The following is a 26863-nucleotide window of genomic DNA, read 5'->3' as shown; positions in this document are numbered from 1 at the left end:
AACCCATTCCTTGGGTTAAACAACCCATTCCCTGGGTTAAACAACCCATTCGCTGGCTTAAAACAACCCATTCGCTGGGTTAAAACAATCCAATCTCTGGGTTTGTCCATTTTCAACCCAACTTAGGTTGTTTTTAACCCAGCATTTTTTAGAGTGTACTAACCCTAACAGTCTACTAATACTAAACTAATACTCTAATGAGAGTTAGTTGACAGGTGCAACGTTACTTATAGTCAGAACGTCTAAACCGTCAGAACCATCAAAATAAGTGTAACCAAAGATTTAGATTTTGCATTTGAATACCCATCATTTACTCTTGTCATTCAAAACCCATTTGATTTATATGATCTTTATCTGCCCTATATTACAGTTAAAGTGGATGGTGATACTAAAAAAGAGCTATGAAAGCAGCTGTCAAACCTCATTCAATTTAAAACCAGGAACCAATGACATTTGATGTCAAAATGACAAATGTTGAGCTTAAAATTGGGTCTGTTCTTCACACAATACAATCATATGACTTCCAAAGACTTGGAATATATATATATATATATATATATATATATATATATATATATATATATATATATAGCACTAAAGTTGTATGGAGGGACTTATGATGTCTTTTTGTCCTTGACATGCAGCTGCTGATCACTGTGTGCTTTTGGAGTACGAAAAAAGAACAGTTTGAAACACGTTCTGCAAATTTTCTCCTTGAATCCTTCATGAGGGTGAATGAGTGATAAAGTTTCAATTATGGGTGCGATGCTCTTTGAAGACGTTATTTGGCTTCTTTATGAGCTTATAAAGAGATTTTTTCAGGTTTTGTCATTCTTTTGAGCATGTGTTGGGGAAAGTTACTTTTAAAAGTAATACATTACAATATTGCGTTACTCCCTAAAAAAGTAACTAATTGCGTTAGTTAGTTACTTCTTATGAAAAGTAATGCGTTACATTACTTTTGCGTTACTTTTTCTCACCTGGGCTGGGCTTGCTTGTTTGTTTTTTAATAATAACAACAAAAAAGTTAAAGGCAAATGTTAAAGCCCTTTCACACCAAAAGTGAAATGAATAAGCCTCAGGCTGAAGGAAATGCATATTTATGCCTGTACAGTAGAGGGCGCAGCTCAAACAAACCTTTCAGCTGTGCTGCCATTCTGGATTAAAGAAGAATAGGATACAGAAGAAGAATTATTTCTCTTATTTCTAAATCTAATCTAAAGTAATTTTTGCTTATTAGTATGGTTGAATTACATCATTGAAAGTCAGCAGCAAAGACATTGGTTAATAAAGTGAGATTAAATACATAAAGTATATTTGTGTAATTTAATATAGTTAATTATTACAGGTTTGCGAAAAAATTTTAAGATTGCATTTCACTGTTTTTATTCATTTTGAGGAATACTGAATGTTTTTGTGCAAGTGAGATGAGTAAATATTCACATCTAGAACTACAATAACCATCATGTTCACACAGCGCACACAACACCTCTGCACTTTATTTCTCTCAACATGGAAACAGAAGAGCTGTCAGTCAATAAGTGGGAAAAAGACACTTGCATTGCTTATTTGAAAAAGTAACTTAGATATTTTGTTGTAAATTGAAAAAGTAATGTGTTACTTTACTAGTTACTTGAAAAAGTACTCTGTTTACATAATTCAAGTTACTAATGCGTTACCCCCAACACTGATTTTTGGAAATTTTATCGACACAATGATGGTGAAACCTACACTAAAAAATGTTGGGTTAAAAACAACACAAGTTGGTCAAACTCAGTGATTGGGATGTTTTAACCCAGCGAATGGGTTGTTTTAACCCAGCAATTGGGTTAAATGTTTGCTCAACCTGCTGGGTAGTTTTATTTAACTCAATTATTGTTTAAAAATGACTGTATTGCTTGCTTAAAATGAACCCAAAGTATGTTGGAAATTAACATTTATTAATATGTCTAATAAATAATAATTAAACAATAAACATTTATTACATTGCTTATTAATAAATGTTCACCTTTTGATTATTATTGTTGCCTCTAGTAATTATGTGTCTAATTTTTATTTTCCAACATATTTTGGGTTCATTTTAAGCCAGCCATATAGTCATTTTTAAACAATAGTTGAGTTAAATAAAACTGCCCAGCAGGTTGGGCAAACATTTAACCCATCCGCTGGGATAAAACAATCCATTCGCCAGGTTTGTCCAGCTTGGGTTTTTTTTTTAACCCAGCATTTTTTAGTGTACCCACACACACACACACACACACACACACACACACAAAAGTAAATCTGTCAGGTCTGATATGTGTTTCTACAACCATCCTGAATTCCCTACAGCGGTCTTAAAGCAATGTGCACAGATTCCTATCAGAATTCAACCTTGCACACCATTTAAAATGATCGTAATGGGATCAAATGAGACCCTACTGGGTGAACTCGAATGCCTAGAGGATTTTTTTTATTCTTGGAGTCTATTACATGTTGTACCTTAACCAGATCTCTGCTTGTATTGTATTGGAAATATGTCCTGATACTGGACAGTTTAAATAAATCACATGTGAAGCTATAGACTGTTTTCAAAATACATTCTGATGTCCTACAGTGGATTTTATTTTCTAAATGATTAATTAGAGTTATGCTGGAATCCTATTTAAAAAAAATGGTTTCAAATGAACATTAAATTCCTGTGCACACGCTGACTGGGGCTTGCAGTGATTCTGATTGATTTTCCACGTCAACTAAGCTGCTTCAAGTTTAGACAATGAATATGACACAATCCAGGAATCTGAAGAAATGCTGACGCGGTTGAGACGGCAGCTCAAAAACTGCTTGGATTCATCTTGGTGGCTTTCACAGTTTATTGTCTCCAAACCAACGTCAGCAAAAAGGAATCCGCTCATTTCTGAGGAGAACTGATACCTGCGTTCAGATGAGCAGAGGAAAATTTAATTTCTCTGATCAGATGCTGCTCTTTCATAACTCAGCAGATGTTCAGTTCACATATCACTGTCTCAACTTTGCTTCGGATGTTTCTCCTAAAATAAAAACAGGCACAAATAAGCTTATAGTTGTAATATAGTAAGAGTATAGAACTATAAAACTAATATGGAGAACAGCTCAGATCATTTGGTTTAATATTTAGTATTATAACCCTAATATGTGCAAAAGTAATAGTGATTCTTCTTAGCAAAAAAAATTGTGAAAAGTCTATAAACTATGCAGTGTGATGTTTTTTCAACTTGTCACAAATCATGACAAACAAACATCAACATGCATTTGGTTGTGTCTCAGCCCAGTTTGAGACATTTGTTTATATCTCTCTTAAAACTCTAGAGGAGAAACATGTGAGATTTCTATGAAAGCTTGTTTCCGCCACTGAATAAAAAAAAAAAAAAGGTATAATTGCAACTTTTTATCTCGCAATTCTTCTCAGAATTGCATGATATAAACTTGCAATTCTGAGTTATAAAGTCAGAATTGTGAGTTATAAAGTCAGAATTGTGTGATATAAAGTCAGAATTGCGAGATATAAAGTCAGAATTGTGTGATATAAAGTCAGAATTGAGATATAAAGTCAGAATTGCGAGTTATAAAGTCAGAATTGTGAGTTATAAAGTCAGAATTGCAAGATATAAAGTCAGAATTGCGAGATATAAAGTCAGAATTGCGTGATATAAATTCGAAATTGCGTGATATAAAGTCAGAATTGTGTGAAATAAAGTCAGAATTGCGAGTTTATATCTCACAATTGTGTTTATAAAGTGCAATTCTGACTTTATTTCTCGTAATTGTAAGTTTATATCTTGCAATTGTGAGATAAAAAGTCGCAATTACCTTTTTATCTTTTATCTTTTTATTCGGAAACAAGCTTCCATAGATTTCTGAGGTCTTTTTCCCAAGAGTCTTGGTTTGCTTTCCGCTGCTGCCTGGGAGAAAGAAGATAATAAAGTAGGTGTCATTTGTGGTTTTTCTTTCCAGTGGAAAAATAAAACTGAAAGTATTTACTTCCAAGTAAATAAATAAGGGAATTTTGTGAAATGTGAGAGATCTGTAAACAGTGTGCGGTGTGTTGTTCATTAAATGTGTCACAAGACATGAATCATGACAAACAGTGCCAGTATCTCAGCTGACTCACATAAACAAATGCGACGGCGAACCCGCATTTAATTCTCAGACTCACGTGGGCTTGTGGGAATCGAGTTATGCCGAAAATCCCCTTTTCTGGGGCCGAGCGTCTCTCTCTCGTTCCCCTCCCCACCTCTCTCGGTCTCTGGCTCATGTTAGATCCTGTCTGCTTCAGCAACGTCCGAAACCCCACCTCCTCCTCCTGTCTCTCTCTCCCTCTCTCTCTCTCAGGCGGCGTGGAATCCTGGCTGTGTTTAATTGCCGAGTGGCAAGATCTGAGGGAAAGATCGGGAATCACATGGAGCCGCTGCGTCTGTCAAAGCTTTACGAGCCCCAACCCCGGGAGAGAGAGACAGAGAAGGTGTAGGAAGGAAGTGTTTGGAGTTTGGGAAAGGGTGAGTTGAGTCTGAGAAGGGAAATTTTACGCAGTGGGAAAAAAAACTGAGGTGTAGAGAGAGGTGAAAGACTTCAGGAGAAGGAGAGTTGGAGGAAAAAAAACGAGGGAGGGAGGGAAGGAAAAGAGGCCCACCACCAGAGAAAGGGCAACAAGCTGCGTTCGGCAAGAACGAGAGAGAACATTGGGAAAACAAGAGTAAGTTAGAAAAAGCACCAGGAGGAAGGAAGGGGGAGGTGAGAGACAAAAAGTTGGAGAGGGGAAGTGCGAGAGAGGGAGAGAGAGACTGTAAAACGCAGTGAATGAGAGGAGACGCAGATGAGAAAAACAGACGCTGTGGATGGCCTGGGTGGAGAGAGAACCAGTTGTTTTCTAAGTCGGATTTCAGACTGGAATGCACTCGGAGAACACAAGATTTCAAACACCTTCCTGCCACTTTTGCCTGCAGCAGGGACCCCGACGCACACCGGGCCCCATTGATGGATCATGTCTGCGTATGGAGTCCGGCATAGCCCCGTTCCCAAAGGAGCTGGGGATAGACGGAGGCGAGAGGACCATTGCGTCACCGCCGCGGCAGGTTTACGCCAAGGAAATACCGCATCCATGCTATTCCTGGGTGGATGTACGAGCGGCCAGGTGGGACTCTCCGTGCGTGCGGGAGATCCGGCGGGAGTGTGGATGCGTCCAGCGGTGGTATTACCCGGAGTTGCCACATCCCTTTAACGGGGGCCATGTTTTGAAGGTCAGAGGTCAGCGGTACTACTCGTCGGATCAACACTACGGCCATCAGCGGGAGTGGGACGACGTCCAAGCATATAACGGACAATGCACAAGGAGACGGGTGTCTTTCCGGCATCACGAAGAGCGGCACACGCTCAACGGCCCTGAGGCCAGCAGACAATCCAGTCCTGGAAAACCACACTGTAATGGGGCAGACTCTGGACAGGCAGCTTTTTTCCCAACCGAGGTGCCCTCCAGCAAGTTGGGACGCTCGGGGCTACAGGTGAATGGACCGCATCGGGAAATAAGGACATCTCAGGGCGGCGTAGGTCTGGAGAGCCATGGCAATCAGAGGAAGAGCCAGGGAACAGTACGGGAACAGATCAAACAAGTGGTCACTGAGCTCGAGGAAGTGCTGGGTGGTCTCAAACAGGTCCAGTTGGAGATGAAAGAGGTGAGGAGAGAATAATAAATAGAGTGAATAATGTTTACTGTTTCATACAAGATCAAAAGTTTGGAATAGTTCACCCAAAATGCTGCCATTTACTCATGAATACATGAAGAAAACACAGAAATTTGACTATTTTACTTAAGGATTAGTTCACTTCTGAATGAAAATTTCCTGATAATTTACTCACCCCCATGTCATCCAAGATGTTTATAACTTTCTTTCTTCAGTCGAAAAGAAATTAAGGTTTTTGAGGAAAACATTACAGGATTTTTTTCCATATAGTGGACTTCAACAGTTACTAACAGGTTGAAGGTCCAAATGTCAGTTTCAGTGCAGCTTCAAAGAGCTTTACACGATCCCAGACGAGGAATAAGAGTCTTATCTAGTGAAACGATTGGTCATTTTCTAAACGAAATAAAAATGTATATGCTTTTTAACCACAAATGCTCATCTTGCACTGCTCTGCGATGTGCCACGCATTACGTAATCCCGTTGAAAAGGTCACACGTGATGTAGGCGGAAGTACCGCGATAGGGCAAAAAACTCCATCTCATTTCTCCTCCAACTTCAAAATCGCCCAAAATCGTTGTTTTACCTTTTTCTGTGAAGGGCGTTTGACTTAGTCTTTGCACGTTCGCTTTGTAAACACTTTCTCTGTACTTCTATGTCACGTGTGACCTTTCCAACGTGATTACATAACGCGTGGCGCATCGCAGAGCAGTGCAAGATGAGCATTCATGGTTAAAAAGTACATGAAAAACCACAAATGACACCTACTTTATTATCTTCTTTCTCCCAGGCATGCATGGGGTGAGTAAATTATCAGGAAATTTGAATTCTGAAGTGAACAAATCCTTTAAATTGATACTTCACCCAAAAAAATGTTTTATTTTATTTTATTTTTTCTATAATTCTTTTATTTTACTCACCCGTTCTAAACCTGTTTGACTGACTTTCCTCTGTGGAACATAATAGAAGATCATTTGGAGAACATTGAGAACCAATTGACTTACATTGTATATACAAAAATTCTCAGAATATCTTCAGAAGTCATAGGTTTGGAATGACATGCTGAAATGCAATGCTGTGGGTGACAGGCTACAATTTATAATGAGTTTTCTTCGTGCATTCATATACAGCTCCAGTATGAGGAAACATTCATATAACAAGATTTGTAACTGATTTTGGGTTCGACATATTTGAGATGGGATTTTAATAAGCACAGAGACTGGATAAGATCAAAACTTGAACAATATTATATGTGTGTTCTTAGCAAACATCTTTGTAATGAAGCAAAACTAAATATCATCTGAAAGCCTTCAGAACCCAAAACACACATCTGCCAGAAATGCACGGTCAATTATATTCAGCAGAGCTGGAAATGTTCCAGTGGAAACGTATTGTGAAGAGGAATATTGTATTTTCTGGATGGGAAGCGGCCATCACAAAGGCCTGTTAAAAGAGAACAGAATCTTAAAATCAATACCTAAAGATAGCTTAATATGTGAAGATTGACATTAGCAATAATGGACTGTGCAGGACGTAAAACATTAATTGAATTATTTAGATGTGTTTCAGTGGATGCATCAAGACTCCCATTAGATGTAAATGACTGCAGCAGGAAATAAAGCCAGTAGATTAATGCAGGAAGGAAGCCAAAAAAGTTATTTTTATGACATCTTTACCTGATGATGTTCAGAGTCACTCAGAATCAGTCTGTGACGTTTTCAAAACACTGATTGGTTTGTTTGAGAGGCGTGGCATGTCAATTTATGACTCAGCCAATGACGTGTGTGTAGGGCGGGACTATGATTGATTAATGACAGATGGGCTTTTAGAAGTGTCTAAACTTGTTTGGAAACCTAAAATGATTTTGTAGTTGTAATCAAGACAACACACTGTAGTTTAATTTCAGTTTTTCCAGTTATGCTAGTTTTTATTTTGTTTCAGTTTTTGGTTTTGTTAACTATAATAACTCAATATGATTGCAAAAACAATTGGCGTCATACTTGGTGCAACACAATTTGATGCACCATGTGAATGTGAACGCAGTGGCAGAGAGGAATAATTCCAGCAAATTATATATATATATTAAATGACTACAGAAGATTGAGTGCTTTTTTGTCCTTTTTGGAGCTTGACAAATTCTGACATGCAAAAAGGCAGCATCTTTAACTATGTTTTTGATCCCTCTGTGTCTGTGAAGGTCGTCCAACAGATTGATATTCTGACGTCCAACATTGACCTTGGTGAGAAGGAACCAAGTCCATCCAATGGACTCTCCCAAGATGCCACCAAAAGCAGTCAGACTGATGTTGTGGCGTTGATCCACAATTCAAATGGCGAAGAGGACACGTCAACTTCCGACTCCTCTCTCGCACACAGCCCTGTCGCTGTGGATTTAGTTCACATTAACAGTCCTTCGCCAATGAGAAACCACACAAGCTCGCCCCCTCTTGAGCAGCGATCCGTTACTGTTGAGGATAAAGGCAAAAGAGTTGTGAAACAGAGCTCAGAGACTCAAAGGACGGTCAATGGATCCTGCCTACCACACCGAACGGCAAGGAAAGGGCAACTGGAAAACCACAGACCCCCTGTAGTTCCAGTAGTGTGCACTAACTCAAATAAAACCCACCGGCCTCCACCTTACCCTCAGAACGGACAGGTGAAGATGAGGACACCCCTTTACCCTGGAAAACATAAGATGCTCTCATCCACTATAGTGTAAGGACACAAAACTAACTTGCTTTCACAGAATCCCAATTATCAGCAAAGAGGACAACAACACACTCAAACAAACACATACTCACAGATACAGCTGCACACATACTTAATCAATCACCAAGTAACTTGGTCGAATTGTTCCTTGGTGACGAATCTCAGGGTAAGTGGACACTAAATGTCCTCAGAAGAGCATGTGCTTGCTGTGTTTATGCTCATGCATGTCTAAACACAAACAATAAGGTATATACACACTTGTTCAAAAGTTTGGGGTCGGTAAGATTTATTAATGTTTGACAAAGCCAACATACTGATCTACTATTTAGGCTTCTTCTGAGACTAAATTTTAAACAGTATCTCCTAGAGTTTTCAAGCTACAACAACCAAACTATGCTCAGACCTTCAGACTGTTCTGATTCGGTATGCTTTATCTTTTCTAACTGATTCGACTTAAGAGCTTTGTAAAACGGATGATCAAAACTACGAAAAGTCCCATAGACTTTTATTGTGGTGGTCAAGACTTTTTTAGAATAAGATTTATAGAGTATTTAAGCTGTCTATCCTGGGACAACATGCTAAAACATGCTAGTAACGTGCTAATTCATGCTAGCAACATGCTAATTCATGTTAGCAACAAGCTAGCAAAATGCTAAATCATGCTAAAAGTGTGCTAAAACATGCTAGCAATGTGCCAATTCAAGCTAGCAATATATTAAATTATGTCAGCAACATGCTAAATTACAGAGCCCAGCACATGACATGCAAGAAAAAAAGTAAACCGTGCACACATTTGCTAAATAGTGCAGATGTTTTACTATTTCGTTCCCTCCATTTTGCTAAATTGTGTGCTTGATTTACTAATTTGTTTCTTGGATTTGTAAATCGTGCGCATGCTTTAGCAAATCAAAGGAATTAATTAGTAAATCATACACACAATTTATAAATCGATGGAACAAATTAGTAAATCGTGCACACGATTTAGCCCACTATTTTTCTTCCTGCATGTCATGCGGGGCTCCGTAATAAACATGCTAACTCATATTACCATCGTGATAAATCATGCTAGCAAACATGCTAATCATGCTAACAACATGTTAGCAACATTCTAATTATGTTAACAACCTGCTAACAACATGCTAAATATGTTAGCAACATCCTAAAACATGCTAGCAATGTGCTAAATCATGTTGACAAAATGTTAAATCTTCCTAGCAATATGTTAAAACATGTTACATCATGATAAATCATGATAACAAAATGATTAACCATGGTACCAATGTGTTAAATCATGTTGACAACATGCTAGCAACATTCTAATCATGTTAGCAACCTGCTAACAACATGCTAATAATGCTAACAACATGCTAATCATGCTAGTAACATAATAAAACATGCTAGCAATGTGTTAAATCTTACAAGCAATATGTTAAAACATGTTAACAATGATAAATCATGCTAGCAACATGCTAATTCATGTTACCATTGTGATAAATCATGCTAGCAAAAAGATAAACCATGGTAACAATGTATCAAATCATGTTAGCAACATGGTAGCAACATGCTAATAATGCTAACAACATGTTAGCAACATTCTAATCATGTTAGCAACCTGCTAACAACATGTTAATCATGTTAACAAAACATGCTAACAATCTGCTAACAACATTACTCCAGTCTTCAGTGTCACATGATCCTTCAGAAATCATTCTAATATGCTGATTTGCTGCTCAAGAAACATTTCTCATTTCATATCTTACAGATGTGCTGCTTCATATTTTTGTGGAAACTGTGACACTTTTTTTTGTCAGGATTCTTTGATGAATAGAAAGTTCAAAAGAACAGCATTTATTTGAAATAGAAATCGTTTGCAACATTATAAATGTCTTTACTGTCACTTTTTATCAATTTAATGCGTCCTTGCTGAATAAAAGTATTAATTTCTTTCAGAAAAATCATACTGACCCCAAACTTTTGAATGGTATAGTGTATATCCATAAGAAAGATAAATCACAAATGACATCTCGTTAATTTTTTTCTGACTTCAATGAGATTAAACGAAGAGCACATGGAAATGTCTGCTTTCACTTGTTTCTCTTGAGAAAAATCTCACATCTCCTTAAGAGTTGTAGAAGAGAACAAAGTCTCAAATTTGCTATGATATCAAAGAGCATACATTACTTTTGTACATGCTGTCAACAATTATCTTATTTTGTTCAAATTCATTCAAAGGAATATCAAGAGAAACATCTGAGACAAGTCCATTAGGTCTCCTGAGCTTTAAAAAAGCAACATCTGACAGGTATATTTCACAAAGTGCTGAAACATCATGTGTCTTTTAAATTGTGTGTTTAAGGAAATACCTTCCTCTCTATTATAACAGACACCAGACACCATCACCATATGTTTTTTTCCTAGTTATTATTTCCCAGAAAAGAAAAACATGGTGGGGTCTGCTGGCACTGAATCATTTCCTGAGAAATGGAGACCAAGCCATTTGTGATGAAGATAGTCTACACAATGACTCAGTGTTAACACGGCTAACTATGCGTCATGAAAGATTTCTTCCATCTGTTTCGCAGGAAAACGTGGTGTCAATACGCTGCACTTGTTTCCTCAGATTACGCAGGGCTTTGTTGTTTGCCCGCGGGCAGATGAACGGTGTTGAACGCTGCGCAGTTCAAAAGCCTTTCCCGCATGGTATTATCTCAGATCTGAGCATGAACATGACTTTGGCTCTGGGACAATTGTGCAGCTTTATCACAGAGGAATTCAGGATACAATCAGGAATGTTTGATAAACATTCTATAAATGAAATTTCTATTCGCGGCTGATTATATCGGCTCTTCTTTGGTTGTTGTTGAGGCACGTTAAAAGATCAAACGCGTGGCTTTAAGGTTGGGATTTCTTGGAAAATCATCTGACGCTGCCGTAGACAAAATGCATATGATATTACTGCGTCCATCAATTAAATGAACTAGATTTATGTCCTGAAGACAATTTGAGGGGTGCGTGCCTGTGCATGCAAATTTGGCGGTTGCCAGGGCATTGCTTTGTGGTTGCTAGGGTGTTCTGGGTGGATCCTTACAGGCTCAGAAGTGCCCACCTACAAGTCTCTAAGATATTATCATCCCTAAATATGCAACTTAAGCTCAGTGGAAAAACATGCCTCTCGAAAAATGTACTTATAGATACAATTCCAGCTGAAATCAACACTAGTGGAAGTAAAATACCAACAACCTTGATGCCTTTGCACACAAATGATGATTATAGGGGAAGATTATTGATTAATAATGACTTCTTTTTGCACAGTATACTATATTATGACCTAAAAACACTTGTTGCATATTATGATCTAAAAACACATAGTGCATGATTTGAAAACTAATACATTTTGATGTTTGCATCACAAAAACAACTCCATACACTGGGTTAAAAACAACCCAAGTTGGGTTGAAAATGGACAAACCCAGTGGTTGGGTTAAATGTTTGCTGAACGTGCTGGGCAGTTTTATTTAAATCATTAAATTTAAATTAATTACTATATGTCTGGCTTAAAATGAAATTAAAAATCAGACACATAATTACTAAAGGCAACAATAATAATCAAAAGATGGACATTTATTAATAAGCAGTTTAATAAATGTTTATTGTTTAATTGTTATTCATTAAACTTAATAATAAATGTTAATTTATTAAACATATTAATAAATGTTAATTTCCAACATAATTTGGATTCATTTTAAGCAAGCAATACAGTAATTTTTAAACAATAGTTGAGTTAAATAAAACTACCCAGCAGGTTGGGTATACATTTAACCCAACCGCTGGATTAAAGCAACCCAATCACTGGGTTAAAACAACCAATTTGTTGGGTTAAAACAACCCAATTTCTGGGTTTAAACAACCCATTCGCTGAGTTAAAACAACCCAATTGCTGGGTTAAAACAACCCATTCGCTGGGATAAACAACCCATTTGTTGGGTTAAAACAACCCATTCACTGAGTTAAAACAACCCAACTGCTGGGTTAAAACAACCCAATTCCTCAGTTAAAACAACCCATTCGTTGGGTTAAAACAACCCATTCACTGAGTTAAAACAACCCATTCGTTGGGTTAAAACAACCCACTCACTGAGTTAAAACAACCCAACTGCTGGGTTAAAACAACCCAATTCCGGAGTCAAAACAACCCATTCATTGGGTTAAAACAACCCATTCACTAAGTTAAAACAACCCAATTGCTGGGTTAAAACAACCCATTCACTGAGTTAAAACGACCCAACTGCTGGGTTAAAACAACACATTCGCTAGGTTAAACAACCCATTCATTTGTTTAAAATAACCCATTCACTGAGTTAAAACCCATTCACTGAGTTAAAACAACCCATTCATTGAGTTAAAACAACCCAATCATTGGGTTAAAACAATCCATGGGATTGCTGGAGGGCCTCCCCTTGAAACACGATTGGGCTAGTTTTGGGCTAGTTTTGAATTGGGCGGGTTTTGTTATGAAAACCTGGCAACCCTGCACCTATGTGAGTTCATCATTTGTGCTGTGCATTGGGGTGTGTGAAATGAATCATCAGAATAATGAAAATTGCATGTAAACTGGAGTAAAGAGGTTTTCCTCGTGGCATGTAAACGTCTTACTCTGATTATTGAAAATAATCACATTATTGGTGCACATTCATTCACACACTGAATACTTCTGAAAAATCCCTGGCTTAGGAAGCACAAACTAGTTAAACTAAACCATTTAGCTCAGAAAACTAGAATTTGACACTATTCCCCCTGACGTACTCAACATTCCTCTGGGGTTAAAGTTAAAATGGCAGATGTGATCTTTGTATGTGCGGTTGAGAACAAAAGGAACTGATTTCTGCCTGCCGGGATCTGAAAGCAGTAGTTACGGTTTGGCAGTAGAGGGTCATTGTCCTCTAGTGGAGGGTATGCGTCTCTGCACAACTGTTTTTTATAGTTTTCAGGCTGGCCCTTCTGTCTGGTTTTCATTAGAAACCACTTGGCTTAGGGCCTAACCGAATGAGGCAAGCTCGTACAATATTTGTGATGGTCAAATAAACACAGGCATTTTCAGACATCATTTACGATGACGGCCACCCACTATCTGGGAGGGCACAACAGCTGAGCTTGACACACAAACCAGGAAGTAGGCGCATAACAGACAGCGGATGTTTTCGTAGACGTGTGTTTACAGAGAACGCCCACCGTTTGGTGCCTTCGCTCTGGCTACACAGAGATTTTTTGGGAAGCCATGTGTTCACTGGCCTAATGGAGAATGATTTACTATTTACAAGTGGTTTTTATTTAAATTCCAGAGACTAAACCAAGAAAAATCCCAAATGAGATCTCATTATGTCACTTGTTTCTACTAGACAGCAACAAGATTAAATTGAGAGCAAATGGAGAAACTTTTGCTTAAAGGGATAGTTCACCTAAAAATGAAAATTCTGTCAAGTCATTCCAAAACTGTATAATATGGAAGCTTGTTTCCGCCACTAAATAAAAAAATAAAAAAGGTAACTGCAACTTTTTATCTCGCAATTCTGACTTTATAACTCGCAATTCTGACTTCATATCTCGCAATTCTGACTTTATATCTCACAATTCTGACTTTTTTTTCCTCACAATTGTGAGTTTTTATCATGCAATTCTTACTATAATTCGCAAGTCTGACTTTTTCTCAGAATTGCGAGATATAAACTCACAATTGCCAGTTTTAAAATCAGAATTGCATGATATAAACTTGCAACTGCATCTTACAAAGTCAGAATTGCGAGATATAGTCGAAATTCTGACTTTCTTCTCAGAATTGTTTATATCATGCAAATCTGACTTTATAACTCGCAATTCTGACTTTATATCACACAATTCTGACTTTATAACTCGCAATTCTGACTTTATATCACACAATTCTGACTTTATATCTCGCAATTCTGACTTTATATCACGCAATTCTGACTTTATAACTCGCAATTCTGACTTTATATCAGACAATTCTGACTTTATATCACGCAATTCTGACTTTATATCACACAATTCTGACTTTATAACTCGCAATTCTGACTTTATATCACGCAATTCTGACTTTATAACTCGCAATTCTGACTTTATATCACGCAATTCTGACTTTATAACTCGCAATTCTGACTTTATATCACACAATTCTGACTTTATAACTCGCAATTCTGACTTTATATCACGCAATTCTGACTTTATATCTCGCAATTCTGACTTTATATCACACAATTCTGACTTTATAACTCGCAATTCTGACTTTATATCACGCAATTCTGACTTTATATCACACAATTCTGACTTTATAACTCGCAATTCTGACTTTATATCACGCAATTCTGACTTTATATCTCGCAATTCTGACTTTATATCACGCAATTCTGACTTTATATCTCGCAATTCTGACTTTATATCTCGCAATTCTGACTTTATATCTCGCAATTCTGACTTTATAACTCGCAATTCTGACTTTATATCATGCAATTCTGACTTTATAACTCGCAATTCTGACTTTATAACTCGCAATTCTGACTTTATATCTCGCAATTCTGACTTTATATCATGCAATTCTGACTTTATATCTCGCAATTTTGACTTTATAACTCGCAATTCTGACTTTACATCTCGCAATTCTGACTTTATATTCTGACTTTATATCTCGCAATTCTGACTTTATAACTCGCAATTCTGACTTTATAACTCGCAATTCTGACTTTATATCACACAATTCTGACTTTATAACTCGCAATTCTGACTTTATATCACGCAATTCTGACTTTATAACTCGCAATTCTGACTTTATAACTCACAATTCTGACTTTATAACTCGCAATTCTGACTTTATATCACGCAATTCTGACTTTATAACTCGCAATTCTGACTTTATATCTCGCAATTCTGACTTTATAACTCGCAATTCTGACTTTATATCATGCAATTCTGACTTTATATCACGCAATTCTGACTTTATATCTCGCAATTCTGACTTTATATCTCGCAATTCTGACTTTATAACTTGCAATTCTGACTTTATATCACGCAATTCTGACTTTATAACTTGCAATTCTGACTTTATATCACGCAATTCTGACTTTATATCACGCAATTCTCAAGACATTAAAGTGTGCAAAAGGCAAAGTCCTCAACGTCAACTAAAAATCAAATGATCTGAGCTGATATCCACATTATAGCTATACAGTATAAATGCTCTTACTTTATGACAACTATTCACTCATTTTCGTAAATTTTTTCCCCCTCCTAACTAGGGAATTTTATGATACTTAAATGAAACCTTCCTGAAAGCTCTATTAAGTCACTTTAGGGATATGAAAACACTTTTAGACTTTTGACTATATCATCCTGCTCTGAACACAAGTATATCATCTTGTGTGTGATGTAATATTACTCAAATAAAAGATACATTTAATTTTCATCTGGACCAGAGACATTAAAGCTAAACTGCAAGTATAATAAATTCATATCAGCTTTGATATATTGTTCAAGCAAAATCTATTTTAAGAACAATCATAAAATATAAATGTGCAGAAGACGGTTTTACTTTTGGGGTAGGTGGATAATTACATCTGTCTGTGAGCGCTCAGACTTTGGCGGTGGGGTGGTAGAAGAAGATTTGGATAAATGAGGGATGGAGCAATCATATGACGGCATAAAGTCTGGTCGCATTGCAGCTTATTCTGGCCACCAATTAAACGCCCCCTTAGACAGGAAGAGACCCACCTGATTGACACGTAAAATGACCAACCACAGTTTGTTTTGTGTTTATGAGCTGTTTAGGGGCGGGGTTATCTGAAATATATTGCACCACAACATTAAACTATGATGCGTGTAATGACTTATTCTTGGAAGTCAAGAGCAATGATGCAAATGGACATTGGCCAAGCATTTGGAAAATGTTTCATGCTTTCTATTTGAATCACCTTTCATCAACTTGGGGCCAAATAACTTTTCATAATAAATTTCAAATGTTGATTTTTTTTCCCCCTCCTATGTAAGGTTTATATATTCCCAGGAAAAATATATATATAATATTAGAATATTAGAAAAAAAATACAATCATTTGTCTAGTAGTAAAAACCACCAAAAAATTGAAGGGATATATGTTATGATGATCACTATGTGATTTTTGTGATTGACATGTACTTCAAAAAACCAAGATGGCTTCACTTTTCCTCTGTTAATGATTAGAATATGATTTATGAATCATACAGCAAAAATGGTTCTTGTTAAAACCCCAAAAACACATAATCCGATCACAGATAAGATGAGACACACCGCCGTCTCTCATATTTTAATCCAACAAGATGTTTTGCACAGAATATTTAGTGTATTTTAAACTCTGGTATTGTTCATTTGGGAGTCATACTTGTGTTGTTTGAGGTCAAAACAGACCCGAGACTTTAATCGTATAATAATTTAATTTTTGTTATATTAATGCACTATTTTATTTCAATAATTTTTTTAATAGTTTTTTTCTGTTTTGTGTTACTAAACAATATTCATATCTAAATTATGGACCACTTATTTCTATAAAAATATTTTAAAAATTGTAAAAACATTTTATGCTATTTTTCAATTAATGCAGCATTTAAGTAAAAAAAAAAAAAAAGGAGCAAAAGTACTTAAAATCCATTAAATGGAGGCAGATTAGTTCCACCTGGTGAAAAAAAAAAAAGAAAATCATCTGTAATACCATGGTGTAACCACTAGATGCCTGTATAGTCCTATATATGAAAATGTACAGGGCTGTGTATTCCCTAGTTACTGAGAACAGTGTTTTCAGACATAATTACTTTTATTAGGTTTTGCATTTGGATATATATTTAGAAATTATGAAAGACTAGTTTTTCCCAAAGTTTAGTTTTCTTTTAAAATGCTGATTTGAAGTGTTAGTTTTTGTGTTATGATTACTGTCAAACCATAAGACAGAGAAAGCTTTTTGTTATCCATAATCTAATTCGAACAACAAAATGTAACAAAAATGAACATGCTTGATCAGAACTTGATTCATCTGGTTTGGATCTGATTTCAACCTCTTAGTCGAGTCTTCTGGCTCAACTTAAGGCGTGTGCACATTGTGCGATTTTGGCCACGATTTGCTCATCTGAGACAAATTTTGAGAATCCTAAAAGATTCCTATAATCCTAGGATAAAATCTGTAGTCTTGACATGTTCACCAACAACCGATTAATGACCGTTGCAATGTCAGAAGATCTGGCGCACAGTCCTGCAATGTGACTTCTCCTACGACGAATGTCAAACTGTCTTTGTTTTTCAAGACAAGTTGTGATCAAAATTAATGCTAGAGATTTCTTTGTTAGCCACCATTTCAGTCCCGCGTGTAATGCAGCTCACAGTAGGGCCGCACAATTAATCGAATTTCTAATCGCGATTATGATTACGGATGCCACAATTTCGTAATCGTTCAAAGGCGCGATTCCAAGGAAAAAAAATCACTTACATTATTCTGCGTGTTTTAGAGGTGTGTTATGAGAATGTCACGTTGTGAGAGGCGAATCACGACCACTACAGAGTGTAAAATGTCTAACCCAGCATAAAAGGAGCTACCAGTGACGTAGGTGTACACTGATATGTCAGCGAAACATGATTATGTATTTACGCTAAGCTAGCGACATTGGGCATCAACTACACGGCAAAAGCTAATATATGAATTTTTCATATATACTATCAACTTTCTTTGTATAACAGTTCTCGGGGAACCACACTGGTGGCAAAATCCCTTATTATTATACCATGCATATGTTGACTTTTTTTTTATTTATTATTATTATTTAAAGAAGAAACCAAACCAATATATAGTTGACATCTAAGGTTTAATGCTATAGAAAAACAATAAAAAAATTGTGTTTTCAGATTGTTTTTTTATTTTTATACAAAAATATGGCATGCAGTTGCTCCAAACTATGGTATAAAGCTATTCAATACATCATTCAATGTAAATTGTGATAATCGTAATTAATAATCGCAATTACAATTTCAAGGGAATAATCGACAATTATGATTTTTGTCATAATCGTGCAGCCCTAGCTCATAGTCACTGAACGTGTATGAGTTAATGATGTTGATCTCCGGACAAGTTTTCATGCGCACATCCGTCCCTTCACCGCTGGAGTGCTTTTTTTCTACATTGTGACAGATTTGTAGATCGTACCCCCAAAAAATCACTCTGTATTGTCTTATTTTTCATATTTCCCATTTTTCCTATTGCAGTCATTTTTGACAGCGAACAACACAAGTGTGACTATTTTTGTTTATGACCATGTAGATTTTTTTTCGAAAGTCCACGATTTCTTTTTTGTGATCATTTCCGTTCAGTTTCATACAATTCCGATGAAGTTAAGATTTTTAAAAATTCAAAATACTTTTTTTTTCGGTTAACTTTTTACGTGTACGTGAGGGTCAGCATACAGTCGAGTAGAGTACGTGCACTGCCGGATTTTTATAACCGCGCATACTTGTACGCACAGGTCGCATTTAATTTTTTGTTCTTGCAGTAATTCGTTTATCCACAAGGTGGCAACCGTGCCCTGGGGGCGTCGATTCACAAGGTAGTCAAAGAAAAACTGCATAAACAGAACAGATCGGAACACATGCAAGCTACAGTGATGATGAAGATTGTTATAAAGTATCTAGCATGAAAGAACACAAATATGTTTACATGGGTTGTAACTCGTGGCGAGAGATTGCTCAAAAAGAACGCCTGTGTATGCGTACGAGTCAAATGAAGTATACTTTCCAAGGCTGTGTAATCGACTGTGCGCGTACATTAGCGTACACGTAAAAAAAACAAAAACAAAGTATACCCAGGGCTTGAAATGACTGACCAACACCAGACGGCTCATGGCATACCTGTGTTAGCTGAACTTCAAATGTGATTCATATATGACCCGTGTCGCTGCATACTGATATCAGTCATGCTGAAGCCTTGTGGGTGTATATTAATGCGTGTATCCAAATATTTTATTCGGACAGTTAATTTCTGTTAGTGCTGCATACGTTTAGCACCAAAGTTCAAAACCATTTTTCGGGACCCATCTGATCTGGCCGTATGAGGACGCTATAAACCATACGATGTGATCGCATACGTTTCTGACTCTCTAGCACAACTTTTTATGAGCTTTATATGCTAAACTATGTAACCAGTGATTGTAACACCACTACTTTATAATTTCGTATCATTTAGTCTAAACTGAACAGTCGTGCATGTCCAAACCAAAATGCATAGAGTCAGTCTTCTCTCTCTCTGCAGCTATTAAAAGTGTTTCAAATCAACAGCCTGGCATCTACACTAGAGTCACCATAAAGACAGCACACTGCGGCATTAGGAAACTCATGTCCAATCAGATCTGCTGTCCTCAACATTGAGCCAAGCTGAGCGTATAAATTAGAGTAATAAATCAAGCTGATAAGCAAGCACAATCTTGGCATGAGAACACGAAAGGCTAAATTGCGTTACATTATTGTAGCACATAATGTGAGCCAGTCAGGTTTGTAAAAGCAACAGCTATGCCAAGGACAAGTCAGAGGCAGAGAAGTTAAAAGTAGCACCTAGTGTCATATCGTCATGCTCATCCGTTGTAATTATTGCTGATTAGGTCTTTTTAAATGTTTATCGGAGGCTTTTGCTTTTCCCTGATCTGGGCTCTGCTCCAGCGCTTGCTTAGAAGCATCAATCAACACATTTTGAAAGGGACATTTGTATAATGAAGATGCCCATGGCTTGTGACCCTGTCTGTGATGGGCTAGACATGAGAGTGCACTATGTAATGAAAGTCTTTTTATTACACAGGGATTGATGCCACACAACCCATCTGACTCATACTGGAGGATGGAGAACCCTGGGCCGAGGGGCAGTGACTGTATTTCCCATGGAAAACTCCAGAAACATCTCAAAACCCTTTTTCTCTCACACACCCCTGCTGAAAAAATCAGTTTACACTAGTTTGGACCAACTTAAAGTCACCATTAAATGGCATTCACAACTCATTTTACCTATACAGTCGGATGCATTTCTGATTGAAACAGGAAATTCAATTAGAAAACATGGGAGTCTTGCGATTGGAGGGGGCGAGATTAAAAAGTAAGAGGGATTTGTGATGTCAGCTGAAAAGGAAAGTCGATTCAGAGGTGGAGTAAGTTGTTAAATTTTGATGAAAGATGATGAAAACAAAAGAGTAATGTGCATTAATGAATTTTAGACAACCAGGATTGTGTATTAAGAAAGTCTGTGTGTTCGAATGCTCATATTTATTTCCTTACCCAAACAGTTGGTGGGAAGTGACTGGAATTTATTTATTTTGAAAGTGTTTTCTTGGCTTTCGTCCACTGAGTGTAGTTTTGTCAGGCTGTGATATAAACTAAAGACTATAGAGCGCAACAGTTGGGTTATGGAAATAAAAACTCCATTCATTTTCTCCATGAGGAAATTGATTTTGAATGATAACTTATAAACCTTTAAAGACAGACCTTCTGTGAGCTACGTGTTTGTAATCCATGGTATTTGCTTCTGTTAAAGCCTCCAGCCCGCATTATTTCAGCTCATTTTTAAAATAATCGTGTTTGAAACAGTGGAATTCCTGGTGAAAAACTACATTACCCATGATGCTCTATAGAGTGGAACAGTGCTCGTCCCATTTTACAGTGGTGTTCATTCCAGAAGTATTTTTTTGCATTAATTTTCCCCATTGGGATTTAAAAAAAAAGTCAATCTTAAAGAGTTATAAGGCATGAACCTAGCCAACCAGATACGATGAATCACAACACTATAAACTTTGATTTGAAGCAAAAAAAAATTTAAAAATCGGACAAAAAGACAAAACTGTGTAGGCCTACTTAACAGCTTTAGTGGGGGAACACTCTAAACAACACTGGGTTAAAATACAATACAAGGGCTGGGTAAATATAGGAAAGAACACATGTTGGGTTAATTTTATCCAGCAAATTGGGTTGTTGATTAATTTTTACTATAATTCTTTTTTTTTTTAAACTTCATACATGAATTAATGTTTACAGATTAACTTAAATCCTCTAAACTTTTTTTAAATACTCCACACAACTATTGGTTCCTTTATTTTAGATCACATTTTATAGTATAGCATATTTTATATCGTTTTAATACATATTGGCTACATTTAAACTCGTTTAACAATTATTTGAAGTGAAAACTGAACATTTATAAGTAATTCAAGTATAATCGACCAGTGTCTGTTGTTCTGTTTCCACCGTAACGGTGCTGGATCTCGTGCCGGAAATGGCTCGCGTTCGGCGGGGGAACTGATAACTTTAGACCGCCGCCTGCGTTTCACTTGTAGCCGAAAAATGCTGTGACTGACTCCATAACCTGTCCATAAATAATCAGTGTACAATTCTGAGAACATATTTTAACATCCTAAGAATTTATATTCGGTATCTTTTTGAATAAAATCATAAAATTTTATGCAAGGCATCAGGCGTTTCCATCACGCGAAAAGACCGACGCGACACTCGTTCAGGCGACTCACATCGCGCCCCTGTATGTTGCTTTGTATAAAATTAAACGGTATACAGAACAATAACGAATTTTTAGATAAAATAAAACGTACACAAACCTGTATTTTACTGAAGACATGCACCAATTTGACAGAGATACACTGCTCTCTCCTGAAGAGGTCGCTAAAAGCCCGCGATAAATAACTCAACCCCTGGGTTATGTCTGACCCAGGATCTGGGTAACACAAAAATTACCCAAACACTGGAAAAATAACCCCCCAAAAATGTCTTGGGTAGAAAAAATAATCCTTTTTTAGAGTGAAAGAACTACAATCCCATGAAGCATTGCGAACAACATAAATTAAAAATTATTTACAAATGTTGATTATATTTATAAAAATTTTAAGTTTAATGCAAAATATAAACATTTAAGTATTTTGAGAGTGTGGAGAGATCGACTTGATCATGTCATTCACAGTGCTTCATGGGAGTGGGCGGAGCTAACGAGATCTTTTGGCACATGTTGCTTTTTCGACTGTGATTGGTGGAATTTTCTGTAGGGCATCATGGGTAATGTAGTTTTTCACCAGGAATTCACAATTATTTTAAAACTAAGCTAAAATAATGCGAGCAGACGGCTTCAACAGAAGCAAATACTGTCGATTAACAATCTCGTAGCTCATGGTAGGTCTGTCTTTTAAAAGTTTATAAACTTTTAAAGTTTTTCTTATGGAGAAAATGAATGGAGTTTTTACTTCCGAAACCTGACTGTTGCACTCTATTGGCTATTTTAAAAAATGCACTAGTCTTTTATTATGTCCCACTCCAACTTCCTGTTTCAAAAGGAAATACGTCAACACATGAAAGAAAACTAGTCATAAACCATTTCATGGGGTCTTTAACTAGTTTAGATGAACACTGCAGGTGTGTTATTGGCACAAGCGGGTTAAACTGGTATGCTGTATTAGCATATCCCAAAATATACCGGTTATTTAAGATGGCTGAACTAGTTTAGCTGGTCAAGGCTGATTTTCAGCAGGGTCTCTCTCTCTCTAGCTACACTGTGTAAACCGTTTAGAACAAGCTGCCCTTCATAACTTACCTGTGACCAGATATCAGAGTGTTTCTCCTTTAAATGAAGCGCGACTGAGTAATAAGCTGCTTTTAGGTTGGAAATTACGACTTTATAACAGATATGTGCAAACTATCGCCAGCGATCACGTGGATCTGAAGACTGTGAACAGACAGTTGAAATGCTGGAAAAGAGGAGGCATTTTCTTAATAAGACTTTATTTTTATTATTGTTATGATTCAGACCAAAGATTGACGTGATTTTTTGTTCAGGGAGGCTGAAGGATCTATAATTGTTAAGCTAAAGCTAATGAACACTAACATTGCCTTAAAGGCAGCTCGTAAAACCACTTCAGAGAGGTATACAGCTAGTTTATACTTCTGGATTAAAGTGGATGGATCCAAACACAGTGTTGCAGCTGTGGACTGGAATTATTTAATCAGTATTTAAAGCCAGTATAAGCCATCTTTATAGACTGTTGCAATCATGTAGTGGCATTTTCACTCTGTGGCCAATAGATGGCGCGACAGACCACAGAAAAACAAGGTAACGCCAATGACACGTGAATGTCTTATAAGTGTGTACAGCTCACATGAAATAAAACATTAAGTGTTTAAAATATATTCTCAGTGACTTCTGACTTTTGAAATAGGAATTTTACTACTATGCGAATATGAGAAAAATAAGGTACATTTTAATACTATTATTGACCCTTTAAAATATGTTTATAGTTGTGGGATTTTTCCTAATAGTTTTCTCACATTCACAAACTACAGTATTCCTTCAGTCTGATATATATGACTAATATTTGCACTATAATTCAGAGCTCTATATGGGACGGTATTGACAGTGTCTGTGTCCCTGTTTGTTTAAATCTTGTCTGAGAGTTTCTCACTTCTCTCTGAGGGGCCTCTTCACATCCCAGCATGCATCTGTTCAGGGGGCGAATGCCTTAAGCCATTATATAACATTTTTAAGAGATGGGCCTATCTGCATATAACACAATTTTGTATGTTTATGCATAAAAAAATGTAATTCTCCTTACTTTAATGCAATATTTTTTAAATATATACAAATATTTATGTATATACATAATCCAGAAAATATATTATTTTTTTCCCCCATGAAAATACATATCAAGAAAATGACATGAAAACGTGGACATTATATATATTTTTATTTTATTGTATCTAATTTTTTATTTAATTTTTTTTTCCCATGACAATTAAATTCCCCCCAAATTTTCATAACTGTAATAAATACATAAAATTCTGAAACGCTCATACATAAAATATATAAAAAAATATTCATATATATACATTATATACATATATACGTTTCTATTTAATTGTATCTATTTTTTATTTAATTACATTTTTTTCATGACAATTAAATTCCCAAATTTTCATAACTGTAATAAATACATAATAATCTCAAACTCTCACACATAAAATATATAAACAATATTCATATATATATATATATATATATATATATATATATATACATTATATACATGTATACATTTTTATTTAATTTTATCTAATTTTTTATTTTTTTCATGACAATTAAATACATTCTGCCCAAATGCTCATAACTGTAATGCATAAAAAAATCTCATTCTATATATAATCTAAAACTTTTTATGAATATACATAACAAGAAAATGACATGAAAATGGGGACATTATATATATTTATTTTTTTAATGACAATTCCCCCCCAAAAATCTAATTCTCCTTATTATAATGTAATATTATTATAAATATGATTTATAAATAAATAATTATAATTATTATAATAATTTATATAAATAAATTATTATAATGTAATATTTTATATTAATGAAGTATATTTACTTTCTTTTGATTTGGGGGTAAAATGTGACCTGGAGATGTTTTCATGAGATTCACTTTGTTGAAAGGCCTCATGCTAAATTGTGTGCTTAAGATGTTCGTCTGTTTAATTACAGTTCATTAGTCCTTAACATTTAAAGACATCTGACGGGTCTGGGATCAGCCTCATTGTCCTGTCATAATTCAGGAACCTCCGATTCCCCTGCTGGACTCCAGGCGGAGCACACAAACATTGAGTCATTCTGTGATCCGTCTCTTCTCCCGTCTGGCCCCAGAAAGACAAATGGTGTACAGGTTAACCAGGGTGTGTTGCTCGTGACTAGCCGCTAAGTGACTGTGGGTTATCCGAGCGCACAAGGTCAAACACAGTCATTTTTCTTGGCCTGAGCCGCCGACTAAACGACGCAGATGATTCTTGGACACATTACTTCCAGTCAAACATACAAGAAGAAGGAAGCATGCATTAATATATGAAAAATTGCTTCAGGAATTCAAAATCGCTTGTGTTTTTGTTTCTTTTTACTACTCAAAGTGTCTACACAGCTGAGGAGAAGTAGCCCATGAATAAAAATAGCGGAAATGGACCATGATCAAGCGAATTTCCTCCCAAGAAAAGAAAAACAACTAAAAAGGACAAAAATACTGAGGAAGATGTTTCTCTGCAGGGTGTGCAACACTAAAAAAAAACTATTTTCTTACTCAGTGCTTTTCGTTTCCAGTAGAAATATCTAAAATGATTAAATCAAGATAAATTAGAAGCAAAATGACAAAAAGTCTTGCTTACAAAAAGTGAGTTTATGCTTAATAAAAAAAATGTGCCAGTGGAATAAGAAAAATAAACTCGTTTTGCTTTTCAAGTAAATGCATCTTGATTTATGAATGTTTAGATATTTCTACTGGAAAACAAGACAAAAATTAATACCATGTTTATGAATGGAAGACTTTCTGCTCCGATTTCAGACCTTTTTAAGGCCTTAATTTGTGGAAAAGTGAATTTTGGGTGAACTTTTTTCCGAGAAACTGATCAAAGCAAAGCAAATATCTGCCAATGGACTCAGAAAAATTAACTTAATTCAAATCATTTGTCATTGAAAGATATTTGTTTTTGTTTTAAAGGGGTGGTTGATTATGATTTCACTTTTTTTTACTTTAGGTAATGTTGCTGTTTGAGCATAAACAACATCTGCAAAGTTACGACACTCAAAGTTAAATGCAAAGGGAGATATTTTCTTTTACAGAAATCACTTTTTAAGGACAACAACAAACAGCTGGTAGGGACTACAACAACAGGCTTCACAAACTCTAAAATTTACATAAACCCCGCCCCCGAGAACACACAACAAAGGGGGCGAGGCCATGTTGGGCTGCTTTAGAGAAGAGGAAGAGTTGTTGTAGTAGAGTGTTGTTGTCATGCCGTCATTTTACGCCGGACTGCTTCACAAACGAGGGTCAATTCAACACTGGATTTGCACAAAAGATTAACATGACGGCACATGCTAGTCGATGAGTTGAATCAACTCCACAGCAACTACATAAATTTATCCACTAACCATTCAGAAACGTCTAAAAGTTGTAACTTCTTCCTGAGTCTCTCCATCAGTGTCGACTCCGGTTTGAACAATGTAAGGCTGAACACCGTTACTGACAATCCTCATTTTGGCTGCGTGAGATTCTCCAGCTTTGTTGTTGTTGAGCAACCGAAGCGTGAGCTATTAAAGCTCCGCCCTCTTCTGGAAAGGGGGCGGGGAACAGCAGCTCATTTGCATTTAAAGGGACACACACAAAAACGGCGTGTTTTTGCTCACACCCAAATAGGAGCAAATTTGACAAGCTATAATAAATGATCTGTGGGGTATTTTGAGCTGAAACTTCACACACACATTCTGGGGACACCAGAGACTTATATTACATCTTGAAAAAGGGGCATTATAGGTCCCCTTTAAGCATAAACACTTAATTTCTCAGTAAACAAGACTTCACATCTTCATT

The 26863-nt window shown here is 36.3% G+C and overlaps 1 protein-coding gene and 1 long non-coding RNA gene across 2 annotated transcripts; one reads left to right on the top strand and one right to left on the bottom strand.

Moving 5' to 3' along the window:
- Positions 1 to 1873: 1873 nt before the first annotated feature.
- LOC127499063 (uncharacterized) lies at positions 1874 to 4410 on the bottom strand. Its single transcript, XR_007926031.1, has 3 exons — positions 4175 to 4410; positions 3829 to 3920; positions 1874 to 3029 (listed from the first exon to the last, which is right to left on the bottom strand). It is a non-coding gene; the product is annotated as an uncharacterized LOC127499063 (long non-coding RNA).
- Positions 4277 to 23642, top strand: si:ch211-178n15.1 (uncharacterized). Its single transcript, XM_051869158.1, has 3 exons — positions 4277 to 5687; positions 7891 to 8408; positions 20269 to 23642. Exons 1-3 carry the CDS (start codon positions 4908 to 4910, stop codon positions 20273 to 20275), a joined length of 1305 nt encoding a protein of 434 aa, XP_051725118.1. The 5' UTR covers positions 4277 to 4907; the 3' UTR covers positions 20276 to 23642.
- The last annotated feature ends 3221 nt before the right edge of the window (positions 23643 to 26863 follow it).

The sequence above is a fragment of the Ctenopharyngodon idella genome, chromosome 2 (assembly GCF_019924925.1).
Source record: "Ctenopharyngodon idella isolate HZGC_01 chromosome 2, HZGC01, whole genome shotgun sequence".
NCBI classification, from domain to species: Eukaryota; Metazoa; Chordata; class Actinopteri; order Cypriniformes; family Xenocyprididae; genus Ctenopharyngodon; species Ctenopharyngodon idella.
Note: the sequence above shows the minus strand (reverse complement) of the source record. Positions and strands in the feature narration are given on the sequence as shown.